This window comes from Psittacula echo (assembly GCF_963264785.1).
Source record: "Psittacula echo genome assembly, chromosome: 14".
Classification (NCBI taxonomy): domain Eukaryota; kingdom Metazoa; phylum Chordata; class Aves; order Psittaciformes; family Psittacidae; genus Psittacula; species Psittacula echo.
The window spans coordinates 10,195,007-10,215,461 of record NC_137750.1 but is presented as its reverse complement, the minus strand read 5'-3'; the positions used below and the strand labels follow the sequence as shown (position 1 = coordinate 10,215,461).

General features: G+C 50.7%; 1 protein-coding gene across 10 annotated transcripts in view; it reads left to right on the top strand.

Annotated features, from left to right (window-relative positions):
- MFSD11 (major facilitator superfamily domain containing 11) overlaps positions 1 to 19,613 on the top strand; it is a 38,711-nt gene extending 19,098 nt beyond the window's left edge. For 7 of the 10 annotated variants that reach the window (XM_080629425.1, XM_080629423.1, XM_080629421.1 and 4 more), the window contains one exon: positions 94 to 4,608. In XM_080629425.1, coding sequence (XP_080485551.1) covers positions 94 to 261 — 168 coding nt within the window. In that variant the 3' untranslated portion in view covers positions 262 to 4,608. Of the gene's footprint in view, positions 1 to 93; positions 4,609 to 13,294; positions 13,692 to 19,324 lie in introns of those variants that run through there. The other 3 variants (XM_080629426.1, XM_080629419.1, XM_080629418.1) reach the window with 3 other exon arrangements.
- The last annotated feature ends 842 nt before the right edge of the window (positions 19,614 to 20,455 follow it).

The window sequence follows — 20,455 nt, the reverse complement described above, 5'->3', positions numbered from 1 at the left end:
TGAACATTAAACTGTATATATCAGTTTGATTCTTGTGCAGTAATTCTGGATATCTCCACTGATAATCTCTTCACACTGTGTTTTTCCTCTCAGTCCATCTGTGCAGCAGTTGCCTATTTCTACAGCAACTACTTCCTTCTGCAGTGGCAGCTCCTCATCATGGTGGTTGTGGGCTTCTTTGGAACAGTTACCTTCTTTCTGGTGGAGCGGAAAGCAGCAGCAGCTCTTGCTGCCCGTGGCTCGGACTACAGCAGCATTTGATCCATGTACTGTGCCTAGTCCAACGTAAGGAACAGCACAGGCACCTTTATTGTGAAGTTATGTGAGAAGGTGAAAAGGTCAAGTTGTTGCAGAGGTTGGGATGAAGGAAGCTGCTACTAAATCACCATCAGTTTAACTGAATATAGAACATGAGAGAAAATGCCACATTTGAAAGGCTTTTCTTGCTTAAATCAGCTGGGTTTGGTATTTATGGTCTTAAAAATCCAGTGTTAGAAATGGAAGGGAATGCAGAGATCTCTGGATTGAACAACTCTGGTTTGAGTTGTACCTTTCAGAATGTAATTGCTTCGTTTCACTCTACCGTGCACTACAGAATTAGTGGGGTTTTTTTCCTCCCTAACTATTTTTCCTATATCCTGGTCTGCAGACACTTGAATTCTTGTATTGAACAGTGATATTTTTATAGGGTACATGGTATACAGAATGTCTGTGCAGCTGAGAAATCAATTTGTCATTGACTTTGCCAACAATTAGACATGCAGAAGTATTTCTGTGGGAAATGTTGCCTTCTTATTCTGTATCATCCAGTTCCTTGTTTCCCATTTGTTTATTAATGTATTTCATGTGCTTAAATTTTATCAGATCAATGTTTTGGAGATTTTTTTGTGTATTTTTTGTTTTCTTTAAGAAAATAGATGAGGTTGTAGTGTGATGCAAAAGATTTGATAAGAATTTGAAGTAGTTGCCCTTAGCCACCTTAAGGATGTGATCCTGAGAGCTTTGAAGTGTTGATAGTTGAAATGAGCCTCTTGGGTCAGCATCTCAGAAATGAACTGCTTTACTGTTTTGGGATTGCTGCTGAACCTTTCTCAAGGTAATGCTACATGAAGGACCACAAGGCACAGCTTCACTCCCAGGCTCCCAAACAGTGCTTTTGAGTTCAGTGAAATTTTCATCACAATTGGTGATGGGAGCATTGTCTATGGTAACTTTTTAAAGTGCAAACAGCTCAGAATGTGAATTGTAAGAATAATCCTGCAGTGTTTGATCTACTGCATGGTCTAAAAAGACCTGAAACACTTGACCTAAGTTGTTTCATTCAGGATATTTTTGGAAGGACTCTACTGTAATCTTATGCTGCCAAATGCCAAAGCCAGGTTACTAGCAGAGTAGCCAAGTTTTGATCCTAAATCGTTACAGATGATGTAATACAGGCAGTGAATGCAACTCACCTGGATTTTTATCTGTCTACATGATGGTAGTACTTGCAGTTATGTTTCTGTCTAGTGAGCAAACAAGATGCAACCAAGAGCAGCTATGGAACAATGAGAGACTGTTTTTAGACACTCCATTGAGCTATTTTTAGAAAGGTACAATTTTCCAACCTTTATCTATGCACAGATCAGGATATTAATATCTCTAAAGATGAGTAAAAAATCAACTCAGTTATGCGTCAGTACCTCCTACATGTCATAACAAAGTACATGTACCCAAGGTTAAGCTTGGTGAAAGGAGTATGGTATTTCTTGTGACATCAGCTGTCACTTCTGCTCTCAAAGGGCATGTAACATGCAGCTCCCGTGAAGCACGGCCTTCTTCATGCACAGTCAAACAACAAAGAGGGATTATTTAACAGGCATATAGAAAGGGAATTTTAAATTCACTGCAGGCTTTTGCTGTGAGATCAGTAAGTTGTTAATGGGAGGATGAGAGGGCATCTGAACACTTGGCAAGCAATCAAATCCATGTGGACAGCCAGGAGAGAGAGCCCTTGTGTATTCACAGGAGATTTAATGAATGATGGAAAAGAGAATGAGGCAGAACACACACTTGAGCGAGGGGTTACCAGAGCCACTCCAATTTGTCAGACAAACTGGAAAAGCATTCAGTATTCAGTCAATATGTATGATTAATGTGACTAGCAGCATTCTAATGCCTCTCACTCCTGTTATCCTGTAATTTGAAGCAAACTGTTTTTATATACTAAGCACCATAAAAGGTATAACTGATAGGAGGCTGCCACTGATGAGAGTTCTTTTGTTGCTGCACATTTGTGCATTCTCCCAAGTACCAAAATGGATAAAGAGCTTTTTTTAAGATAGGGAATTACTGCTGTTGGTCTCCAAGCACCTGTTTTCCCCTATATATCAACTAGAGAAGAAAGCTTTTAAAGTTCGGAAGGAACAATTTTGTCTTGCAGTATGGGGGGTGTGTGTGTAATGATTCTCGGGTCTTGTGGTGATCAGTAACTTCTAAATGCTTTTAAAACAATGCCATTTAATTGTAATAGCCAAGTGCAAGGTCCTGCACCCGGGTTGGGGCAATCCCAGGCACAGCTATGGGTTGGGCAGAGAAGTGATTCAGAGCAGCCTGAGAAGGAGGACTTGGAGGTGTTGGTTAGTGAGATGCTCCCCGTGACCAGACTTCAGTGTGTGCTTGAGCCCAGAAGGCCCCTGTGTGCTGGGCTGCATCCAGAGGAGTGTGACCAGCAGGTCACAGAGGTGATCCTGACCCTTTAAAGCTGTTCATGTGAGACCCTGCTTGCAGCACTGTGTGCAGTTCTGGTGTCCTTGACCTAAGAAGGACATGGAGCTGTTGGAGCAAGTCCAGAGGAGGCCATGAGGATGATCAGGAGCTGGAGCACCTCCTGTATGGAAACAGGCTGAGAACATTGGGGCTGGGTCAGCCTGGAGAAAAAAAGCTGTGTGGAGACCTCAGAGCAGCTTCCAGTGTCTGCAAGGGGCTCCAAGGATGCTGGAGAGGGACTCTTCATCAGGGATGAAGCAACAGGACAAGGGGTGATGGGCTCACACTTAAACAGGAGAAGTTCAGGTTGGAGATAAGGAAGAGATTCTTCCCTATGAAGGTGCTGAGGCACTGGCACAGGTTGCCCAGAGAAGCTGTGGCTGCCCCATCCCTGGCAGTGTTCAAGGCCAGGTTGAATGGGGCTTGGAGACCCTGCCCGTGGCAGAGGGCTGGAACTGAATGATCTTAAGGTCCTTTCCAACACAAACCATTCTATGATTCTATAGCTAGGTAGCAGCTCTCACAATTTGCTTTTTAAATTGATCCCTTTTAATGATGAACTCCTGTGATGTTCATCTGCCATATAAAAATTATGTGAACTATTTTCTTAGGTAGTTCCAAAAAGCATTTTGAGACTGAGTTCCAGGGATACTAATGAACTGAAGTTTCAGAACCTCTGTGTATCTGATATTTTTTTTCCTTTTCTGCTTGGTTTGGCAATATCAGATAATGTTACAAGGCTGTTCAGAAGTATTTATTGGGGCATTAAAATGAAGGAAGTATTACTCTGTAACAAATTGTACAAGGAATGATGACATTCTCAACACATGCATCAGAACAGACTTAATGATTATCCTAATGAAAACACTTTTATATCAGGTGAGTGTCCTGACTCTTTACAGTATATTTTTTCGTGGTCACAGCCATGCAAATGAAAATGAATTGCAGAGAATGCTTTTGTTAATATGCTTGTTCAGTTGTCAGAATTGCTCGTCATTGTTTTAAAGTCATGTCAAGGGCTGTGGAAAAGGGAGATCCAGTTTGATGGATCTCAGAAGTGCTTTGTGGGCACCTGTGAAGACCTGCTTAGGAAGAGGGTAATGTTTGGTTTAGTGCTAAGCTGCCCTTTGGAACCACTTAAATTCTAGTCGTGATGTGGACTAGTGAAATGTCTTAGGGAAATCGGAGTGGCTGCTTCAGTCCTAGATGGGTTCCTTCTCCTGTTTGAGAGCTCATCTTAAGACTGATATTGTTGAGAAGAGAATGTCTCTAATGTTTGTGCCTTCAGAGGCATCAGGCTATCAGAATAGGCATAAGGCTGATGCTCTTCTGCTGTTGTGTTAGGGCACGCAGCAGGTAGGCACTAGGCAGTGTTAAACTCACCAGTACAACAGGCATTTCTGTTGTAATTGGAAGTCCTGGAGCAAATACAGCGTGAGTGAGGCTGAAAAATGAGTGTTCCAGCACTCGCATTCACATGGCATCCTTACCTCGCTGCAGAGCGAAATAGAGAAGCGATAACAGACAAGTCTGAGTGACATTTATGGATAATTATAATGATTATACTTCATACAAGCTTAATTCTGCAGATTCTCAGATGTGTTGGTGAGAAGTGAAGCACTGCCCTGTTGCAGTCAGTGGCAGAGGACAGTGCTTCTCACCCCTGCGGGTGTGCAGCGGCATCAGCATGGAGCAGCTCTTTGCCCATGCTCTGTGATTTGACACATAAAACATGACTGTTGGGGAAGGAAAGACTATTATGCACGCTGGATTTCATTTCATGCAGAAAGTGATTGGATTTATGTTTTCCAAGCTGGTAAAAATATTTATGGTGTTATTCAGCAGACAAATACACCACCAGTCCCAGGGATAGGGAGGGGAGGATGACTTGAAATGCTGTGACACTGGAAGCTTTATGTTCCAGACATGCTTCCCAGATGTACTGAGGGAGATCTAGGCATGCTGTGTAATGCTGTTAGTTAAGGAAAGTGCCTGTTAGACTCCAGTGGAAGGGGCCTGTGACTGTCAGCCCTGAGGCGTTCTCAGGGACTGTTCCCCTGTGGGTTAGCCATGAGCGCCTTTGCACATGGCCATTTCCAAAGCTCCTGCCTGGCCACCTGGCTCTAACCCCCTGCTTCCCTCAGGACTTATCTTTGAGCCCAGGTCCTTGCTGTTGGTCCATGTTTGAGCTACGAAGTGGTAGCACCCAGTGGGTCTGCTGTGGATGGAGCTCTGGGGTGAGGGCTGCATTCCTGGGGTTGTCACAAGGGCACTCAGACCTTGGTTTTTACCCACCATGAACATTATTTTTTTCACCAAGTGCAATATTGCTTGGATTCATGGCTGGGCTGGAGAATGGTTTCCTGGGCATAAGCAGGTTCTGCTTGGGCAGTTTTACACATTCCAGTTTGAACTCTGGGGAGAGGGGGAAATTAAATATATATGGGTCTCATTCTGCTTTCCAGCACTGGGGTGTGGATTCACTGCAGGATCAAAGCAAAAGATTCCAGTTTGTGAGCGAGCCAAAGGCTGTAGCTACAAGTGGCCAGGTGAGGCTGGTAACGAGCTGGGTGAGCAGCAGAGGTGAGTGCTTAAACATGCAGGAGGAAAAGAAGAGGATTACTTTTCATATTGAGGCAACTGAGAGTTCTGGAATGATGAGGTGTGGATTAGCAGTGCTAATGAAGAACCAGCAAAGTTCAGGTTCTGCTTGTACATGCGGAGCTGGGAGCCAGGCTTGTGCAGGGCACAGGAGGAGCTCTGTGTGCCTGCTTTCACTGGCTCTTTGCCTCGAAGCATGCCATGGTGTGGCTTGGCTTTACCCTCTGTGTGTGTGTGTACACATGTCACTTTATTGTGAGGGGAATTAAGGGTCATGTCGCACCATTAAAAATTCAATTTATTGTCGGATAGTGGCAAATCTTAAGGTGGAGGGTGCTCAGGCTGCAGAGGAAAGGAGTGACAATAGCCTGCTAAGCTCGAAGCAGTGCAGTTTGATGGTCAGTATTTTCACGAGAGGCTATACTTAACAAGAATGGTAATGTTCCAGGGTCACTGCGTGAAGCTGTGGAATGAACTCACTTTGTCTCTGGTGGAATTAAAGGCTTAGGATATCGATAATACTTAGACGTGGATACTGCTCAATATTTCCTCCTGCGAAGCACTGCTGCGCAATGCTGGATTTGTTTTCCTTCTACTACTAAGTCACTCCCCAGGGAAACTTCATGGGAGGTAAATAATGCAAACCAGGAGAGCTCTGATGTGATCTGCCCAAGGCAACAGGCATCCTCAGCACTGCAGCTGGCATTAGCAGCTGGGTGCTCCCAGCTAATCCAGTTTGCAAATCTCCACACAGCACTGCCGTCCTGGGAGCTGCTGGTAGCTGTGAACAGCAGTTCCCCCCATTCCCAGGATGTAAACCACTGTCCAATAGCTCAACATGAGCCTTCCTGTCTGAGCTGGGGTGGGGGGGATGGGAACATCTGTATGGGAGGATAAAGAGAAGTGAGTTGTGAGTGCTGGAGGGACTCACTGGTTTGTGAAGCCATTTGAGGACCTGCAGCAGCAGAGCCTGGGGGAGGCACTGGCTTGTCCATGCCTGGCTCTCACCCTTGTGTTGCTGGTGTGATGGCTGATGAGAAGCAGCTGGAAAGAAAAGGGTAGGCATTTGTCCTGAGTGGAAGAAGCTGTGTGGTTCAGGGTAGCAGCGGAAAGTGCACTGTATCTGCTTGATGGTTGGCAGAGGAAAACCTCTGCAGACAAATGCCTTGAAATGGTCTTGTGTGTCCAGGTGCTGTGGGACAGACCTGTGACTCTTGCTGCTTTGACATGGTGCTCTCAGTGCAGGGTCTGTATGCACACAGAGCACTGCCCTCTGATGTGCTCTGCATTAGGCTCATGCTGGCACAAGGCAAACAGGATGGATGCGATGGAACAGGCAGGAGCGTAGGGAAGCAGCCCAGGGCTCTCCAGCCCAAGCCTGAAGAATCCACTTTCCAAACCCACGCTCTGGCCCTTCTCAGTGTAGCTGCAGAGGGAGCTCGTGTGGCTCCTGGCCTGGCTGCCCTGTGCAGAGCATCCACAAGGTGCCCTTTTGGATCTCACTCCAGCTGCCAGCAACTGCCTTTCAATTAAATCCAGCTCAGGTCAGCTTTGACAAGCAGCTCCCTTGTAACTCCAGCAGGTTACAGCCTGCAGATCATCCAAATGCATCTTAAAAAGTGAAAGACTTGAGCTGGGAGCCAGCATAATTTTCTATCTTTCTTTTTCTTTACTTCTTTCTCCCCTTTCCATGTGTAGCGATTCTTTCTGCAGAGCTGTGGCTTAGACAGAAGGTTGTGGGGATCAAGAGGTGGTAGGCTGTGCATAATGTTAACTGTTGTAATTGCAGCTCTTCATAGACTGGTTTGTATTGGAAGGGACCTTAGAGCTCATCCAGTTCCAACCCCTGCCACGGGCAGGGACCCCTTCCACTGGAGCAGCTTGCTCCAAGCCCCTGTGTCCAACCTGGCCTTGAACACTGCCAGGGATGGGGCAGCCACAGCTTCTCTGGGCACCCTGTGCCAGCGCCTCAGCACCCTCACAGGGAAGAGCTTCTGCCTAAGAGCTCATCTCAGTCTCCCCTCTGGCAGGTTAAAGCCATTCCCCTTGGCCTGTCCCTACAGGCCCTTGTCCCAAGCCCCTCTCCAGGTTTCCTGCAGCCCCTTTAGGCACTGGAGCTGCTCTCAGGTCTCCTCTTCAGGAGCCTTCTCTTCTCCAGGCTGCCCCAGCCCAGCTCTCTCAGCCTGGCTCCAGAGCAGAGCTGCTCCAGCCCTCGCAGCATCTCTGTGGCTCCTCCTTCCAGCCTGTAAACCCCTGATGGATCCAGTTGTCCTAACTAATGACCACAGACATAGCAGAGGCATTCTTAGACCTCATGCTGGGAGCTTTAAGCCAGTTTCTAAGTACTAGAAACCAGGATGAGCCTTGAGTGAGTGTGTGTTGACCTGTGTGTTCGTGAAGTGTTTCTTGCGCTCTGCTGAAGCAGTCAGAACATAGTGCTCGGTGGTTCAGGATGTAGGATCAAATATACGCTCTTCTGATGGTCTTTCTGCATTTACCTCTGTGTCAGTAATTCTGATTGTCCTGCATTAATTCTAAGGTGCTTCGTGCTGTACAGCACAGATGGAAGATGTAGGTTTAGCTTTATAACCGAGGCTTCTGTAGCAAAAGGAAAGGAATGAAAGTGATGGTGTTTGCTTTGAGGCACTAAATGTGAGCAGCCCCATTCTGTTATGACAGGGCATGAAACAGGAATTACTGATGGGGTGGGAGAGCAGCTGGGCCTCCTGCAATGAGCAAACTGGCCAGTTTAGTTGGATCAGCACACAAGTGTAAAGGTAACTCCTCGCTCCAGCTAAGAGGAGCTACAGTCCCTGCTGTAATGGCTGTGGCAGCTGCATCTGAGATCAGCTCAGGTGGGAAATGGAGGGAGGAATGGGGAGAGGTGTGAGGCTGACCTCCTTCCCATGGGGAGGGACTGGGTTTTGGAGCAAATCCTCTGAGCTGTGGAGGAGGGAGGTTTGGAGAGGGGGAGCATAAGAAGAGCACAGGAAGGGATAGGGACATGTTGAAGAGTTGGTGGGGAATTCATGGCCAGCTGTTAGGGAGCTGGTGGACAGGATGCTGGTCTGCATTTGGGGATGAGGTTCATCCTGGAAACCTCCCCTGCTCTTTGTGGGGTGGCAGCCTCATCCTGTTGGTTCAGGAAGGTAAGAGCCACCAACTGTTATCCTCTGAGGATATTGTGTGGAATGGGAGGCACTTTGTGATATTTCTGCATTTCAGTGACTCATCTGCAGCCTGGCTGGGGGCTGTGTGTGACCTCGAGAGCACCTTCCCCCTCCCAGCGTGACTGCACAGCCTCGGAGCAGTGACTGACATGGTCCATGCTGGGGCTTGGGTGCAGGAGGTGTGATCCCACCTTCCTGTCCTGCTTTGTGATGGGGATGTCACAGCCATGCCCTGAGAATCGGTCCTGTCCCTGTGGCTGCTGCTGACCATGGGGCACGGTGCCTTTGGAACTGCTGACCTCCTTTGTGAAGCGCCTGCAGATGCAAAGTGGGTGGAAAGAAGCAGGCAAAGCGCCCTGGGGGAGTTGAGGAAGCCTCTTCTACCTGGCTACAGCAGTCCTGAATGTGGCAGCATCTCTCCTCCCCAAGGCATCATCATTCCGTGCACTGAGCTGGACCTGTCACAGGGGCAGCCTGTGGCTGGGGTGAGCTGAGCACACAGCACTTGTGTCATCCCCTGCCAGGGCTGGTCTGTACCAGCACTCACTGGCAGGTTATTGCTCTGTTGGGCACGTACAGCTCTGACCTGCGTTTGGCTTCCCCCTTATCCAGCAGAGAAGCAATTCCAGCCTCTGTAATTAACGATTCTCTCCCGCCAGGGTCTTGGGTGAAGCATCAGCACAGGAAATTGGCCAAGCTAAGTGGTGTCTGTGCTTGGATCCCGGCTGCAAAGGCAGCCCTTGGCCAGCTGAGATGAATTGTGGCTTGACATTTTTCATCCCTGGGTCTGAAGGCACGCATGGGAATACCTTCTGTGCACTCTGAGCTGCTCACTTGTCATGCTTCTGCTCTGCCTGTGGCCTCATTCACTGCAAATACCCCATGTGGTGATGGATGGAGACCGGGGCTTGCTGGTCTGTATCCCTGCGGTTACTTTTGCTTGGGCTTTGCAATGGCATTTGGGGACCAGAGCCTCCAACACCAGTCCCCAGGGAGATGAGGTGACAAGATAAAGAGTGAATTCTTAGAGAGCAAGCAGGCTGCAGCACAACCACTCTGATCTGAGCTGCTGTTTGGTTAACCTCAACAGCTCCTCCTGCACATTGGTTCTGAGGTGCTGCCAGGCTCCCAGGTGCAGTCACAGTGTGTGCTGTGGCTCCTGGTTCAGAAAAAGCCTATTAATTTAACTTGTAGTGAAGCATCAAATAAAACATGCATCAGCCTGCATATTGTTTAAAGGAGACTCCGGTTCTCGTGCCCCTGTGCTCACTTATTGCATCCTTTCATAGGAATTTGGGTTCTGGCTGAATCCTGACTGCTGCCTCTGGGGTTAACTGTGAAACCCTTCTCTTGGGGTGGCTGCTGCTGTGCGGGAGGACCAGAAAGCTGAATAAATGGCAGTTGAATTGCTGATTCTTTGGAGCAGTGTCCGTACAGCCTGGGCCCTGGCTTTCCAAATGCTGTTGCAATACGAACCATAGAGTCACAGGCTGGTTTGGATTGGAAATCCAGGTTTCTTGTAGCTCCTTTATACACTGGGAGCTGCCCCAAGGTCTCTGTATGAAACAGCACATCCCGTTCAGGGTGGTGCTGTGGGTCAGTGGGTGGTTTTGTTGAGGAAAACGGATGCGTGCTTCAGCTTTGCATCACTTGGAGGTGTTTGTGGACTCTGTGGGTGTCGTGGTTTAAGCCCAGGCCGTAAATCAGAACCACGAAGTCCACTTCCCCCCCCACCTTTCTTCCCTCCGCTCCTGGAGGGACGGGGAGGAGAATCAAAAGAATGCAGCTCCCACGGGTTGAGATAAGAACAGTTTAATAACTAAGGTGTAACACAAATCACTACTGCTACCACTAATAGTAATAATGATAAAGGAAATAACAAGCAAGAGAATACAACCGCTCACCAACCGGTACCTCACCCCCACCCTGCCATGATCCAGCCCTTCTGGGAACTCTCAGTTCTACCTCCTGGGCATGACGTGCTGTGGTATGGAATACCTCTTTGGCTAGTTTGGGTCAGGTGTTCTGTCCCTGCTTCCTCCCGGCTTCTCCTCCTCCCTGGCAGAGCATGAGACTTACAAAGTCCTTGGTCAGTCTAAACATCACTGTTATCAGCTCCATTCCCAGGCCGAAAGTCAAAAACACAGTGCTGCAAAAGCTACTAAGAAGGAGAAAAACTGACTACTGCTACTGAACCCAGGACAGTGGGCCAAGTGAGTTCTGTTCTTACTAGCCAAGGGTTTGCACATCAGCAGCAAACTCCAAAAGCCAGGAGAAACCACAGTGATTAGAAGTTCTGGCAAAGGAAAACCAGAATCCATCCAAGTGCAGTGCCTGCTTTGTTTTCCCATGTTGTGTTTGCTATGCCAGGGAGTGAAGGGCACTGGCCAAGATGCAGCACAGGGGTGGCTGCAGTTAGTGGAGCAGATGCATGGCCAGTGCTACCTGCTCCTTCCTGCCGCTGCTCCCGGAGGTGGTCCTGGAGATCCAGAAGTCTGGGCGAAAGGGCAGGGCTGGGTCTGACCTGCTTGTTTCTCCCCAGAGCCAAAGACTCTCCGCAATGCCCAGCCCAGCCTGAGGCCAGACCCTGCTCTGGCTGCAGCACGGGTCCTGCGTGGCTGCACTGCTCTGCGGGTGACAGCAGCGCACAGGGCAGCGCTGCCTCCAGCAGCACACAGCAGCAAAGGCTTGTGCCTGGAGAGAGCAAGCTAAAACTCCCCTGAAGGAGTTAGGGTGATGAATGTGTGAGTTACCTCCCTGCTTTCCTCCCCCTCCTTTACTTTCCTTGCTGCTTGTCTGCTTCACTCATCACTTTATCTCTTTGTTCCTTGCTCCTTCCTTCCCCTGTAGCTACTGCTTTATAGCTAGCTGTGGCTCAGCAGTGTCACCTCGTGCCATGTCCACGTGTGGTACAAATGAGGCAGACTGGTGAGCTGAGCTCTGAATTTCTAATCCTGGCTCCTTTGCTGACCTTACACAGATGCCTTAGAGCAAGTCTTGGCTTCCCCACCTGCAGGATGGGGCCATTGCTAAAATAGCCCACTTTTGGGGCAGCATAAGGCGTGCTGGGTGGATCAGGTTCAAGGAAAAGCAGTTGAAAATGAATTATTCAGACTTGTTGGCCAGGAACATGTAGCTTCAGTAGCTTGCTTATCCCTGCAGGAATAGTCCTGCTTCATGGCTGTGGTCAGACACACTGTGGGGCAGGAAGGGCTTTGGGGTACAGAGAGGGTTTCCAGATGTGGTGCCTGCCTTCAGGCAGCCCAACTGAGCTGCCGTGTGCCCAGGAGTGGTCTGTGTATCTGCCACTTCCCCATTGCTGGAGGGGCAGCTGGAGCAGGCGGTGCTGCTGGAAGCGCTCTGTTGGTTTTGGTGGCTCCATAAGGGCAGCACCTTCCTTTCCTGCCGAAGCTGAGCCCGGGGGCTGGAAGCCAGTCAGAGCCTGCGGGTGTTAAAACCAGTCCTTTACCTCTCCAGGATGGCTTGGGAGGTGCTGCCTGTTCCCCAGCCCCAGGAAAAGCCGGGCTCTGGCGCCTTGTTGCAAGAGTAGCCAAGAGATGCTGCGAGGGCTGGAGCAGCTCTGCTCTGGAGCCAGGCTGAGAGAGCTGGGCTGGGGCAGCCTGGAGAAGAGAAGGCTCCTGAAGGGGAGACCTGAGAGCAGCTCCAGTGCCTAAAGGGGCTGCAGGAAACCTGGAGAGGGGCTTGGGACAAGGGCCTGTAGGGACAGGCCAAGGGGAATGGCTTTAACCTGCCCGAGGGGAGACTGAGATGAGCTCTTGGGCAGAAGCTCTTCCCTGTGAGGGTGCTGAGGCGCTGGCACAGGGTGCCCAGAGAAGCTGTGGCTGCCCCATCCCTGGCAGTGTTCAAGGCCAGGTTGGACACAGGGGCTTGGAGCAAGCTGCTCCAGTGGAAGGTGTCCCTGCCCGTGGCAGGGGTTGGAACTGGATGAGCTTTAAGGTCCCTTCCAACCCAAACCAGGCTGGGATTCTGTGATTCAAGACAAGGGATATCACAGCCTTTCCCTTTTCCCTAGGGAAAGGCTGTGACAGTGCTGGGGACACTAGGGACAAGCTGTTTCTGCCTACAGTTTCTTCTGCCCTGGGTGCCTAACTTTTAAGGTACTTACGTTTGCTGTTGTTGTCAAATAAGGACATTTTGGAAGTGGTTAGATGGCGGGACAAGGACTGCAGCAGCTTCCTGTTGCACTGGTGAAGCGCTGCCAGCCCACTGAGAGGGAAGGAGCAGACCTGCTCGAGTTCCCTGAGGAGCAAAGATGCAGAGTGTGTTCACACAGGGTGGGTTTAAGCCTGAGAGGGAAAGTGCACTTTGCAGAAGTGGCTTTGCCTGGCATTGCAGTTCATCTTGTTAATAAATCTTGTGTAACACCTCCCTGCAGAGCCCCTCGAGAGCCCAGCTAACAGGGGGAGAGACGAGATCAGAGATAAGCCTCCTAATCCATCATCAGCAAAAGCAATCAGACTCCATCTGCTATCAAAGGCCCCTGCAACCAGCAACTGGGAGCCAGCATCCCCTGCCTGCCTGCACAGATGCTTGGTCACTGCTGTGCCTTCGCTGCCTCTCTCTAGGCTCAGCCTGGTGGCATCTTAGATTAGTGAGCTTGTGTTCAAAGCTTCCTCTAGGAGAGCCAGGTAGAGCTGATGGGCTGAAGTGACCACATGCACCTTGGTTAAGAACCCAGCACTGGGTGGTTTAGAGGCTTGTGCAGTTTACTGCTGTCTGCTCCAGGGTGGAAATAAGATCCCTTTCTTTGGCAGGATTGCTTTTGGAATGCCTGCAGGAGCAGAACTCTTGTGATGGGTATTTATTGATGACGTGGGGGGGAGCACTTGGTTTCCTTTTGTGCTCCCTCCGTGTCCGAGCTCAGACCTGTTTGGATGGGAGCACCAGCGCGCTGAGGTGTGCGGCTCCAGCACGTCAGCTCTGTGGATGCTCACCGAGCAGAGTCCTGCCTCAGAGGAATCCCTGGTCTGAGCTGAGGACCCTGTTTTGCAGGTAAGGCACAAAGATGTCCCCTGACTTGTCAATGGCATCTGAGCACAGAGCTGGGATCTGCAGGTAGGGCTGTGGTGTGCAGCGTTGCCTTTACTAGAAGACCTTCTTTCCTGCTCTCCTGCTTCTTGGGTTCATCATAGAGTCATAGTTTGTGTTGAAAGGGACCTTAAAGCTCATCCAGTTCCAACCCCTGCCACGGGCAGGGACACCTTCCACTGGAGCAGCTTGCTCCAAGCCCCTGTGTCCAACCTGGCCTTGAACACTGCCAGGGATGGGGCAGCCACAGCTCCTCTGGGCACCCTGTGCCAGCGCCTCAGCACCCTCACAGGGAAGAGCTTCATTAGATCTAACCTGAACTTGCTCTGTTTCAGTTTGAACCCATCACCCCTTGTCCCTGATGCAAAGTCCCTCTCCAGCACCCATCATCACAGAATCCCAGCCTGCCCGAGGCTGAAAAGGGCCTCTGGAGGTCATCACCCCCCTGCTCAGGCAGGGCCACCCACAGCAGGTTACCCAGGACGAGGTCCAGGTGGCTTCTGGATGTCTCCATGGATGGAAATGCCCCCACCTCTCTCCTCAGGTGATCAGCATCGTCTGTGTCTGACTGCACGAACAGCACAGTGACCTTGCTCACAGCACTGACCCCCCTTTGTGCCAGCTCTATGGAGGCTTTGCCTCCGTTGATGCCCCTCGTTTGTCTTGGTGGTACCAATGGAGCAGTGGTGGGCTGATTTGCTGGAGATCTGTCAGCAGGAATAGAGCCGTGTGGGCATGTTTCAGTCTGTTCCAACCACATTGTGATCCCCAACAGCCACATATGAAGCTCTGGGGACCTGCCAACACTTCCTTCTTTCTCTCTTCCTATATCCTTTGAAACATCAATTATTCAGAACAAAACCTGTCCAAGTTGGTTTCAGGATTCAACTTGCTGCATAAAATGAGCAAAAGAGCAAGAAATAACAGCAGGTAAAGAACGGTTGAATTCAGTCCCTCATTCTCTATGAAGTAATTATTCCTTTAAAAACCTGGGATTTGCTAAAAGCGCCACAATTACTTCTTCCATTATGGCTCCAGAATGAAGCACCCATTTAATTAGTAAACATTTGGCATGCCTTTCAATAGGTTTTTAATTACATTAAAGGACACTGTCAAGGTGGCTTTCATCATTTTTAATAGCCCTGGAGGTTTTTTTTCCCCTCACAGCCAAGTGCAGTTCTTTGGCTTCCATTGGCTGCTCCAGACAAAATGGGAGAAGCCTTTTTCCTAGAAAAGATTAAATAGGAAAGGGCTCATGTGTAGGTGTAGAGCTGAGCTGTGGCCTTCCTGCCTCTTGTCTCTCAGCTTGCCAGCAGCAAGGCTTGTAGCCCACTTTGCATTGTGCTGCAGGGAGATGGGGGTGTCCCCATCCCTAAGCACTGCGACAGCTCTTCAAGGGTACCTCCATGCTGTAAACCTGGTTCTAAACCAGCTTAGGGCCTGTAGGGACAGGCCAAGGGGAATGGCTTTAACCTGCCAGTGGGGAGACTGAGATGAGCTCTTAGGCAGAAGCTCTTCCCTGTGAGGGTGCTGAGGCGCTGGCACAGGGTGCCCAGAGAAGCTGTGGCTGCCCCATCCCTGGCAGTGTTCAAGGCCAGGTTGGACACAGGGGCTTGGAGCAAGCTGCTCCAGTGGAAGGTGTCCCTGCCTGTGGCAGGGGTTGGAACTGGATGAGCTTTAAGGTCCCCTCCAAGCTATGCTGTGATTCTATGCTAAATCACCCCGTGTTGTTCACCACCGCTCCCTGGTGAAGCAGATGCCTTTACTACAGCCTTATGGCTTGCAGCTGCAAGGAGTAGCTCTCCTAATAAATCACCAGTCCTGTAACCAGGCTTGATGTGAGCTTCCAGAGGAAGCTCAGCTCTGGGTGAGTCCCCAGGCTCCTGTTTGCTTTCAGATAGGCAGTGTGCTCCTTCCCCAGGCTCTGAGATGCTGTTGGCAGAGGCCAGCCTTCATTAACCCCATCTGGTGACGGGGTGGTGCTGGTCCCCTGCTGGGGCAGGGAGGCTGGGCATGCCCGTCGTGCTGGTGGATGATAAATGAGGCTCTAAGCAGCAGCCCCAGGCATGACAGAGGCTGCTTGCATCCCCTGCTCTGCCTCGCAGGAGCTGAGCTTTCTGGCCCCTTCTTGGAAGGGTTTTCTAATTGCAAGGGATGGATGGAGGCTGCTGCAGGCAGAGGCAGCCTGGCTGGAGCAGGATTCCTGGGGTGTCCTTGAAGGGAGGCAATAACAGCACAGAGCGTGCTGCTGGGGAGGCAACGCTGCTGGCATCTCCCAGGGATGGGTGGCACAAGAGCTGCCTAGGGACATGTGCTGCTCCTTTCTACCCCTCTCTGCTCGGCTCCCCAGGCCTTTTACAGGCTGAACAACCCAACTGAGATGCCTCTGGTTTAATTTCTGCTTGCGTTTCGGACACTGTTGCTGTCCTCCGGGGAGCAGGAGCTGCGGGGAATTAACATACCTGGTGTCTTTGCTTTAATGGCATTGGCTTTCTGCTCTGCTGGGTACCAGCAGGCTTCCCTGCAGACACAGCCTCCTCCAGCACGGTCTGATCACTTCTCCTTGGGTTCCTCAGGTTTTCCCCTTATTCCCATCTTTCTCCCCTACCCCCCCCACAACCTTCCCCTTCTCCTGCTCCCTCATCGCTCCCCACAAAGTTCTTTGCTTCTCCTGCAGTGACTGTCACACCCCTGCATGGCCCTGAGTGAAGGCACCAAGTCTTCCTGACCCTAAAGCAGAGGGAGGTGTGGATCAACGGGGACATGTAGGGATGGCTTATGGCCCTGCACAGCCTCCGGGGCTCTGAGCAGTGTCTTGCCCACCACGCCTCAAGGCAGGCAGCAAAGGAGCCATGGCCTTTCATCCATCCCCCTTGCTGGAAGGAATTGCTGTGCAGTGTGTCCACTCATCTTTCCTAAAGGGAAGCCATGCCCCTTCCTGCCTCCCATCTCAGCACTGGCTTCAATTCCCAGGGAGACAGACAGGGACTGGAGCTGGCAGGACTGCAGAGCCCAGCCCCAGGTGATGGGTGTCAGGGACCCCTCTACCCCAGCCTGTATCTCAGGAGCAGCTCCCGTCTGTCTTGCTCAGTAGCACTGCATGAACTGACCCTTGGGGCCATGGAGCCTCTTTGCCCTTCAGGATCAGCCCCAGAGTGCCTGCCCCTGGAGGTACTGGGGCTGGATGCTGGGATGGAGGGTAAAGCACAGCCTGTGCTGGTGCTCTGGCAATGTGGCTTCCCTGATGCTGCTCAGTGCCTTGTCCCCACTGCCATGGGGAGCTGAGGTCTCTGAGGTGTAACCTGCACATGGGCTTTGTCTCTGCACCCTCCACTGATGGAGACTTCTGGAAGGGAGCAAATGGTTGTGAATATGATAAGAGCTTTGCAAGACTTCCACCAGCCATGAATGCATGATAACATCTGCATAAATTATTCAAGCTAATCAGCACGGGGGATATTTCCCTGGCAATTTCATGTGGGCTCCTGAAGCTTGATTGTCCCTCCCGCTGGCTGTGCTCCACCTCCTGCAGCACCAAGGGAAGGTCCTGAGCATCCCAGGTCTTCCAGCTCCTCCTTAAGGCTGCAAACTGCTCTCCCTCCTGCCTCCCCCCGGCTCCCAGCGCTATTAACACCTCTAATTAGAGCTGCTTATTGATGTAGTGCTGTTTGTGTAAATGCAGCTGATGAAGGCAGAGGAGTGATCAAGCCTAAGTGAATCACACCTCCCCACCTCACAGCACAGCAGCCTGCACACCCATCACCCTGCTCCTTAGGGCTGAGGGGCAAGGAGAAAAGAAGCCAGATAGGAAAGAAAACACAGAACAAGTATGTGCTGCCAGCCATGGCCTTGCCTTGCCTCCGTGTAAGTGGCTCCAGGTATTCCTGGCATATCGTTGCGCATGCAGTATCCATTGGGAAAAGGGTGTCCCTTGTGTGCATGCCCATGTTCGGCGTTCCACCATCAGGACTGCCTTGCGTCAGGGAAAATACCCATCAGTACAGTGGGTGCTCCAAGGAGGAGGTGTGTTCTGGGCCCTTACAGAAACACCCTCGTGGGGTCACCCAGAAAGTGGACTCAGCACCCAGGGATGGACGGATGGATGGATGGATAGACGGCCGGACAGCTGGGTGCTCATTTGCAGGAGAGCCACGAGCACAGGAGGCTCATGGACATGAGCATCAGGGCAGGATCCAAACTCCCAAAAGCAGCTGGGCATGGGGTCTACCCCCATGGCTAGGGGACAGGATCCTGCTCTCTCCCCCCAGCATAGATATGTGGGAGAAGCTTGGGTGTTTGACCCTCTGTTAATATCATCCCCAGGCAAGAGCAGTTACTGGTGCTGAGGCAGTGCTCTGAGGATGCCTTGAGGATACTGAGGATGCTCTGAGGATGTGCTGAAGACTCGCTGCTACTGATGTAATGAGAGAGAAAGGAAGGATTAACATAGCACTGTGAAAACATACTGGAGCTGGCAGGACTGCACAGTCCAACCTTGGATCACGGTTGCCCCTCTGCCCCAGCCTGTATCCCACCCAGGTTCCTCCTTCACCACTCACACTGACAGGGGAGGGCGGCACTTGCCAAGCTGCTGAGTGCTGCAGGAGGCAGGATGCTGCTGTCCCTAGAGCACCCGCTGGTACCTCAAACCATCAGACATTCCAGGGATGAGGTGGAGAGGGTGATGCACTCCAGAAGGAACATTTCCCTTCCCCCTCGCCATTGGGTTTTATTAATTCCTCATGCAGTGAAGTCTCTATTAATAATGGCTCCAGGAGCTGGCTGCTAAGCTGGGTAATGAGATTCTCTACCTGCTGTTCCTGTGCTGCTGTGATTGTGTTTGGAGGACAAAATTCTATGTGGATTAATTAAAATGAAAAACAAAAGGAAAGGAAAAAAATAAAGCGAGGGTTTTGTTTGAATTATTTACTAGTTTCCAGGAGACAAAGCAGTAATTGCAAGTGCCTTATTGCAGGTGTTTGGAGGGGGATGCTCCCTCCTCCGGGCAAGAAGCAATGTCTGGTTATTTACTGGTGCTGGAGGAGATGTATCAGTCCTCACGGATGCCAAGCACAGCCCCGTTGCTCCTCGATTTGCTGGTTCTGATTCACTCCTCTTGGTTTTGGGAATGCAGAAGAGACAGGCTTTGAGACAGCTTTGACATGGGGAAATGTAGGAAGATGTGGGGAATGTGCCAGCAGCACATACCTCATGTGTAAGGAAGTGTAAGGGGAAAAAGCCCAAACCACCATACCCTGAGGAATGACTGCTCTTGGTCAGCTTTCCAGCCCTGCCAGGCTCCTCTGGGCCACACAAATCCTGCTGCGTGTTCCTCATGGTGCCCCTTTCTGGATGCCCACTGTGCTGGGGGGATTCTGAGCCTGAAGCAAGGGGAATCCCTCTGGAATGGGGACAAGCACCTGAGCCTGGTTGAGTCTGAGCCTGGCTGAGGTCTCATCTCTAATGGATGTGTCTGGGTGCCTAATCCATGGCTGGACCCAGCCACAAGGACAGCCCACTGTGTGCTGTGTCACAGCTCTCCCACTGTTCTGGGGTCTTACTGGGGTAGCTTCAGCGTGCCCCAGCCTCTGTGGGGTCAGGATGGAGGGTTGGTATCAAACTAAGCGTTGAGATCCTTCACAGACCCTCTTAGCTGATGGATCAGCAGTATTTTAGGGAATTGCTCTGTGGCTTTAGTGCTCTTTTACTCAACTGCTTCTCCCCCTGATGGCCTCTGTCCACCTCCTCTCACTAAGGTCCACAGGAACTGCCAGCCTGACTTCAAAGGGAACAGGACTTGCTTGACATTGCATTCCTCAGCCTCTGTGACAGAGCACTTGGTGACCCCAGCACCAGCTCCCGCAGCGCTGCTTCTTCACTGGTTTGTAAAAGAACAATAGAAAGAAAAAGGAAAGAAAAGAGTGCAAAAAAATCCATTCCATTGCATGATCAATATTCCATTGTCTCCACATTCAAATTGTGAACCCCGCTGAGGAGGAACAGGTGGAGCTGCCTCGTTGGAGATGAGAAGTTGGTCTTTGAAGCCAGTAAAGATTTGGGATGGTGTAATTGCTTAAAGATTTGATACTTCAGACTGTTCAAACTTTCAGTTTTTAACCCAATCACATAGACCCTTGGCAATGGAGATGATTCAAAACGAGAAGCAATGACACCTTGGTGTCCTGTAGGTGATGCTGTGCGCCTTGGGATGCGCACCCTCGAGGTCACTCACAGCTCAGTGGTGGTGGGGGAACACGTGAGGTGGATGCTGCCTGTCCCCAAAAACATGAGCAGGGAGTGAAGGTGAAGAAGAGTAAGAAGGGAAAGAACAGAGGGAGGCGAAGGAGAATGCATAGCGTGCATGGGGGGCATAGCGTGCATGGGGAGCAGACCCATCCTGGGGCATCGAGGATGGAGGAGGCGGAAACACTTTTCTCCCTTTTCCATTGTCTCCAGTGGGATGAAGGGGCAGGAGCCACCCTGGAATCAAACCACACAGCAGAGCAAAGCTAACACAGCCTTCAGTGCAGGGCAGCCCCGATGTTCATCGGGGGTGGAGCCACCCCATCGTCAGCCCAGACTAAAGCATCCTGCTGTGGAGGAGAAGGCTGGGATCTTGCTCCAAGCACACTCTAAGAGGTGGACCAGCCCTAATGGGATCAGCACAGCACCCTTCCCCTTTCCCTTTCTCTTCCTTTCCCTTCCCAGTGGGATAGAATTAAATCCCAATCATTTCTGCCTCTGTGATTTTACAGTGTTTATGTGGGAAGGCAGCACATTAGTGACGAGGTCGATCATTATGTGCTTATATTATCAGCAGTAAAGCAAAGTCACGTTTAATCCCTAATTCCACCATTGTCTGACACATTTCTCTATGAGTTTTCTAT